This window comes from Oncorhynchus clarkii, chromosome 1 (genome assembly GCF_045791955.1).
Source record: "Oncorhynchus clarkii lewisi isolate Uvic-CL-2024 chromosome 1, UVic_Ocla_1.0, whole genome shotgun sequence".
Classification (NCBI taxonomy): domain Eukaryota; kingdom Metazoa; phylum Chordata; class Actinopteri; order Salmoniformes; family Salmonidae; genus Oncorhynchus; species Oncorhynchus clarkii.
Genome location: NC_092147.1, coordinates 26,445,610 through 26,452,652, shown reverse-complemented (window position 1 = coordinate 26,452,652; position 7,043 = coordinate 26,445,610). Strand labels below are relative to the sequence as shown.

Genomic DNA, 7,043 nt, shown 5'->3' with positions numbered 1-7,043 from the left:
GCGTGAGCTACCTCTCATGTGAAATGCGCATGACCAGTGCGTGACTGCTGGCAGACCTCTGACTCAATCTTCTCTCCTTCTCCCCCCTTCACAGTAGAATCCTCAAACAAGTTTCTAAAGACTTTTGACATCTAGTGGAAGCCTTAGGAAGTGCAACATAACCAATATCCCACTGTGTATTCAATAGGGGCTGAGTTAAAAATCGACCAACCTCAGATTTCCCACTTCCTGTTTGGATTTCTTCTCAGGTTTTTGCCTGCCATATGAGTTCTGTTATACTCACAGACATCATTAAAACAGTTTTATAAACGTCAGAGTGTTTTCTATCCAATACTAATAATAATATGCATATATTAGCAACTGGGACTGAGGAGCAGGCAGTTTACTCTGGGCACCTTTTCATCCAAGCTACTCAATACTGCCCCTGCAGCCATAAAAAAGTTTTAACTGCCTTGTTCAGGGGCAGAACAGCAGATTTTTACCTTGTCAGCTCGGGGATTCAATCCAGCAATCTTTCAGTTACTGGCCCAACACTCTAACCGCTAGGCTACCTGCCGCCCCTTAAGGTAAATTCAGTGAACAAGATTAATGTTTGTGCTGTCTCTCTCCCTCTCTCTCACTTCCCTGCCCTCCCTCAATCTGTGCTGTATCTCATGGGAGAAATCCTCATTGAATCCTGCTTTGAATAGACATTAGTTTATATAAACAGTCGAGCTGAGCTTACAATATACCTGATGGGCATAGCTGTGGGAAGTAGGGGTGCAGCACCCTCTGAAAAATCTGAATAAAAAAATCTGAAAAGACAAACCCACACCTCCACCCCCAAACTACTTCCTGGAGCTATGCTAATGAACCAAAATGACGATACATTTATCTTGAGATGTTGGTGGGAAGTTCTCTTTTGCAGCACAGGCCACTGGTCTATAGTTGCACAGTGGAAATAACTGATGGTATGGTTGTGTTCCCTCTGGTGGACAGAAATGCTACTACAATTCCTTACAATGAAAATATATTATCTTAAATTCTAATGGAAATTCAGAAGTGTACAAAACACATAATAAAGTTTAAGTTTTGTGAAATAGGGTATGCATAGGGTATGCATCACTAATGATTCCTGTTATTACATTTGAACATCTTGGCCATGTTCTGTTATAATCTCCACCCGGCACAGCCAGAAGAGGACTGGCCACCCCTCATAGCCTGGTTCTTCTCTAGATTTCTTCCTAGGTTTTGGCCTTTCTAGGGAGTTTTTCCTAGCCACCGTGCTTCTACACCTGCATTGCTTGCTGTTTGGGGTTTTAGGCTGGGTTTCTGTACAGCACTTTGACATATCAACTGATGTAAGGGCTATATAAATACATTTGATTTGTTATTTAATAAGTTTCCAAATATTGTAAAATCATTTGTAAAATAAGAATATCCACCCTATTAAATAATAATTGCACATCAACATCTAAGTCAATATTTTGATATGTAATTGATCGTTATATCATGGGGAATGCAAATAGTGTATTTAGATTGGCCAATCAAATAACTTCCCAACTTTTTTCCAGACATTATAGCCTACATCTATCAACATATTCTAAAAGTCTTTGTCCTGTCCTAGCATGAAAGATTTCCCGCTCAAAGTCATGAAGTCCTATCTATATTTTGTATCAGTGTGTGATGTTATTTTTGTTCTCACGAGGAGATCGTCAGACTAACAGACTGCCGCTGCGCACGACTCCCAACCTCGTCCGGTCTAGCCGTCTGACCTCGAGACACTCCTTCCCTTCAGTTTCAGAGGGCGCCGCTCTAGCTGCAGTTTGCGCGACTATTCTGTGCGCACCGTGAGAGGCAGGGAAGCCGAGGAGATTCGGTAACATCATTAATTATCCCCGGCACTGACACGTCGTGATTCTCAGCCTCTTATGTAGCTCGATATGCTCGGGTTAATACCTTGTGATGCCCATGGCAGCCACAATATTCAGATGTTATCTTCATTTCCACCGTCTATCTACCATCTTGTCCTGCATCAACAATCATACATGACAACAACAGTTTCATCAAGTAGAATATGACCTAAAAACCGGGCCAATACTACTATTCACACCAACTCAATCTGCCTTTCTGACTGCAGCAGTCAGGGCCAAGTGAAATATAAATAATGAAATGGTCCCAGTAGAATTATCAGATAGACATTACTTTTAAGCCTATCTATGGGGTTCTAGGTTTTCAGGCATTTCATACTACAAAGTGAATGACAAATATACACTATCTTTTTCTCTGTTTTTTGCCCTTTTTACCTTCCTGTTTTTATTTACAGCGTTTCCCCTTTAGTTGTTCTCTGCTGTCTACCTGGCGGTGACTGCAGAAGATGTGTTCAGACATGTACAGCTGAGTTTAGATCCTTTGAGTTTAGATTCAAGTTGGAGTGTTAGCAGTCAAGATACTTCAAAGCACCTCATTTCATATCGAGATTTCACATGATCATTATTTAACAGCCGCACAAATACAATACTGCTCTTTAGTTCAGTAACGGGGAATGTGTTTAGTCAGCTCAGCTCTGTCTGTGCAGCTCAGCTGCTTGCTTCACTTGACGCTATTTAATATTTAATACCAAACCTGAACTATAGTTTTTGCAAAACAAGAAAACAGGCTGTAAATAGGGCCTTGAATAGCAATAAAATATGATGATAGTGAATCATTTTAATACATGTCAGAACATTTCAACTGCAGTAGGATATTTTATAGCAGAACCAGTGTATTGCCTGTCTCTCCCTCTCCACCAGAGCTCTGCCTCTGTGTCCATCCTGTTGAGGAGGATTGGAGCAGACACTCAGCTCCTGACTGGGGAGCCGTCTGTCAGAACGGTGGTGACCCCAGAATATTTAATTACTTAATGAGCATTTTGTGGTGCTATTAAAGCACTCACACGCCCCATTTGGCCTCAAGCCTTTCCTTTTAACACATTTACTCACTCAGAATCTCAATCCAATGTGCATCAAATAAATTAATCTGCAATTAAAAGCAGCAATGCCCAGAAAACACATACTGTATGTGATTGGTTCAAATTGCCCAATCACAGTCAGTCTAGTTGTCTGCCACATAACTGCTTCCCCCTTGGTTAAGAGTTTTCTTGTACGTAAGTGCTAAGTATGCAGACATCACAAGCCTTGGTTAAGAGTTGTCTTGTACGTAAGTGCTAAGTATGCAGACATCACAAGCCTTGGTTAAGAGTTGTCTTGTACGTAAGTGCTAAGTATGCAGACATCACAAACCTTGGTTAAGAGTTTTCTTGTACGTAAGTGCTAAGTATGCACGTAAGTGCTAAGTATGCAGACATCACAAGCCTTGGTTAAGAGTTGTCTTGTACGTAAGTGCTAAGTATGCAGACATCACAAACCTTGGTTAAGAGTTTTCTTGTACGTAAGTGCTAAGTATGCAGACATCACAAGCCTTGGTTAAGAGTTGTCTTGTACGTAAGTGCTAAGTATGCAGACATCACAAGCCTTGGTTAAGAGTTGTCTTGTACGTAAGTGCTAAGTATGCAGACATCACAAACCTTGGTTAAGAGTTTTCTTGTACGTAAGTGCTAAGTATGCAGACATCACAAGCCTTGGTTAAGAGTTGTCTTGTACGTAAGTGCTAAGTATGCAGACATCACAAGCCTTGGTTAAGAGTTGTCTTGTACGTAAGTGCTAAGTATGCAGACATCACAAACCTTGGTTAAGAGTTTTCTTGTACGTAAGTGCTAAGTATGCAGACATCACAAGCCTTGGTTAAGAGTTGTCTTGTACGTAAGTGCTAAGTATGCAGACATCACAAGCCTTGGTTAAGAGTTGTCTTGTACGTAAGTGCTAAGTATGCAGACATCACAAACCTTGGTTAAGAGTTTTCTTGTACGTAAGTGCTAAGTATGCAGACATCACAAGCCTTGGTTAAGAGTTGTCTTGTACGTAAGTGCTAAGTATGCAGACATCACAAGCCTTGGTTAAGAGTTGTCTTGTACGTAAGTGCTAAGTATGCAGACATCACAAACCTTGGTTAAGAGTTGTCTTGTACGTAAGTGCTAAGTATGCAGACATCACAAACCTTGGTTAAGAGTTGTCTTGTACGTAAGTGCTAAGTATGCAGACATCACAAACCTTGGTTAAGAGTTGTCTTGTAGTTGTCTTTGGTAAGAGTTGTCGTAAGTGCTAAGTATGCAGACATCACAAACCTTGGTTAAGAGTTGTCTTGTACGTAAGTGCTAAGTATGCAGACATCACAAGCCTTGGTTAAGAGTTGTCTTGTACGTAAGTCTCACAAACCTTGGTGAGTTGTCTACAGACATCACAAACCTTGGTTAAGAGTTGTCTTGTACGTAAGTGCTAAGTATGCAGACATCACAAACCTTGGTTAAGAGTTGTCTTGTACGTAAGTGCTAAGTATGCAGACATCACAAACCCAAGTGATGAAATGTTTCTTCATATTTCTTCAATGTTTTATAATTTATGTTGATTTTAAAGTTGGAATTATGGAATGGGCCATTCGCCCTTCGCCACTGATATGTCTATTTTGAACCCATATCCTCCTCAAGGACATAGTGCGTATAGATTTGTACACCACAGCAGAAGTCACACCAAACACACTGGACAACATCTAAACTGTTTGTCAGTGGTCAAGTTCATCATCACACTTGGAGCAAACATTGTTTTTCAAAACATTGTAACATTAGATAATTCATGTTGTACAACATTGAAAGCAGTGGAAAACTTTATTGAGTGGAGTAATAACTTCAATCCTTCGAAAAGGACGAGGACGTCTGTACATGGTCTCTCGTCATTGTGTTGCTCTTGCTTTCCCTCAGTGTTTTTCTCCCACTCCCTGTCCCCTCCCTCTGTCCTCAGGGAGACTAGTTAAAAACACATACTCCAAACATTTCACAACATTAGTCATCTATTTTCTATGAGTTTCTTTTAATCAAAATAATCTACAGAAATGTAATGAATTAGTATATGTGGTTAAGTATAGTAATAAACTCCTCTAAGTTAATTGTTTTGTTTACAGTAAAATAATCATGATTGGTGCTGTTTATTAACTGGAATGAGGTTTTGCTACATTTAATTTCACCGGCAAGTTATTATATGTCTTGTAGCCATTGCATAATCTTGCAATCATTCCTAAGGGAGGGCTTGAGTTTGCCAATATGTTCTACGAGATCATACAAATCATAATCATCATCATTAAGAGGACAGTAAAAACAAAGATGATATTTCACACATAAAATTGTGTGTGTGTGTGTGTGTGTGTGTGTGTGTGTGTGTGTGTGTGTGTGTGTGTGTGTGTGTGTGTGTGTGAGAGAGAGAGAGAGAGAGAGAGAGCAGGGGGGTTGTAGATCACAGTGTCTCAACAGTCCCAATTATCACCAAGAGGGTGCTTGCCCTTGGCCTTGATTGATATAAGGAGAGGACTAAGTTTTCAAAACATAAGCTTTACATGCAGCAAATTCTAATTTTCTAAGACATTAGGCTACTTTCATATATGCCTTTTCATGTGCCTCCCATCAAAAAAATTAGCCTTGTGTAATTGCAGAGTTTCAGAAGATTTGTCTTTTTCCAAAAGTCTTATGCCTATGGAAAAAGTTATTCATGAAGTAGGCTTATGGTCCAAACAATTTACAAAGAGAGATGTAATTTGTTTTGTCTGTCTCTGGGCTAAGGAACATGAGACATGGACGCATACATAGCATAAAAGCTCTTGCTCTCTGAAGTGTTGGTGAGTTATACGCTTGCGCACTAGGGATCAGTAGTGAGGAGAATTGTGAATGGGGGGAGTATTTTGGGTGTACAGTCATATGTCGGACTCCGAGGAGCCAGGAAGTAACTCAGAACCATGCAGCGCGACTGATAAAGTCGAGAGAGCGGGCGTTTGTTGTCAGTGGACAGGGATCATACGCTTCAGGGTGAAAGGGAATTATAGCCAATTGCGAAATTGAGCCTAATCCATTGCAGTGGCAGAGACTGACCGCTCAGTAGTTCCGATTTGAGAGCAGGGAGAGATCACCACCCTGCTTACAATAAGGTAAATATTACATTAGCACATTGCTACACACCCCATCAAAAAAGACGGAAGAGAATAAAATCAGTATTGCAAAGGTTTTTCTTTCTCACAAACAATTAATATTAACAAAAGTTTATCAGCAAAGCTTCAAGATGCCTCGGGTGGTCCCGGATCAAAGGAGCAAGTTTGAAAACGAAGAGTTCTTCAGGAAACTCAGTCGGGAGTGCGAGGCAAGTCTATTCATTGGATACATTTTATCTGGTGGCGAAACAAAGTAACTCATAACGTGGAAATGCACGTTGCGCTGATAGAAAACCAACTCTAGCCTTTTACTGAAAGATAGGGATGTTTTCTAAATATCAATATGAAAGCACTGTGGATTTTATGTGATACGTTTTTTCATATTTTAATGTCTAAATACACTTTTCAAAAAAGAGGAAGGAGACAGTTATGAAATTGTGTTTCGTTTTGGTTTGTTGTAAGTCTGTCAACTCATCTGAGTCGCGTATCACCTCAGCCCGAAGCTCTGACATTTACGTTGTCTGACTCATGGCTAATGTAGTTTACAATCATTTCCCATAATTTATCATTTCAAAGGACTAAATGGAGATGAATTTGAGTGAATTTTATTTGATGCCTCGGGACACTTAGACTTCATAAAAAGAAAGGTGTCTCAAATTCAAAATCTTGAACGTGAACCATGATCAATGAGATTCACAGTAAAGTTGATTCTTTTGAATGTGTTTTTTTTCTTCTCTGAGATTAACTTTATTGATGTATTTGATCCTTCATATTTTCAGATAAAATACACAGGGTTCCGAGACAGACCGCATGAGGAGAGGCAAGCCAGGTTTCACACGGCTTGTAGGGACGGTCGTTCAGAAATAGTGAGTAAACCATTTCTGTTCAGCATACAACTCTTGAGATAATAACACTATAATCAGACATCATTACACTAACCTTGGGTTTATGTCAATATTTTGCGTATATAGACAACCGGAACTAGACATTTTACATCA

General features: G+C 39.9%; 1 protein-coding gene across 9 annotated transcripts in view; it reads left to right on the top strand.

Moving 5' to 3' along the window:
* The first annotated feature begins 5,808 nt into the window (after positions 1-5,808).
* The window catches only part of LOC139395557 (core-binding factor subunit beta), a 36,822-nt gene continuing 35,587 nt past the window's right edge, over positions 5,809-7,043 (top strand). For 5 of the 9 annotated variants that reach the window (XR_011630658.1, XR_011630657.1, XM_071143148.1 and 2 more), the window contains exons 1-3: positions 5,844-6,045; positions 6,157-6,254; positions 6,825-6,911. Coding sequence is in view for 7 of the 9 variants with exons in the window: in XM_071143148.1 (XP_070999249.1) it covers positions 6,177-6,254; positions 6,825-6,911 (165 nt within the window). In the remaining 2 variants the exon portion in view is untranslated. Of the gene's footprint in view, positions 6,255-6,824; positions 6,912-7,043 lie in introns of all 9 variants that reach the window. The other 4 variants (XM_071143014.1, XM_071143255.1, XM_071143195.1 and 1 more) reach the window with 3 other exon arrangements.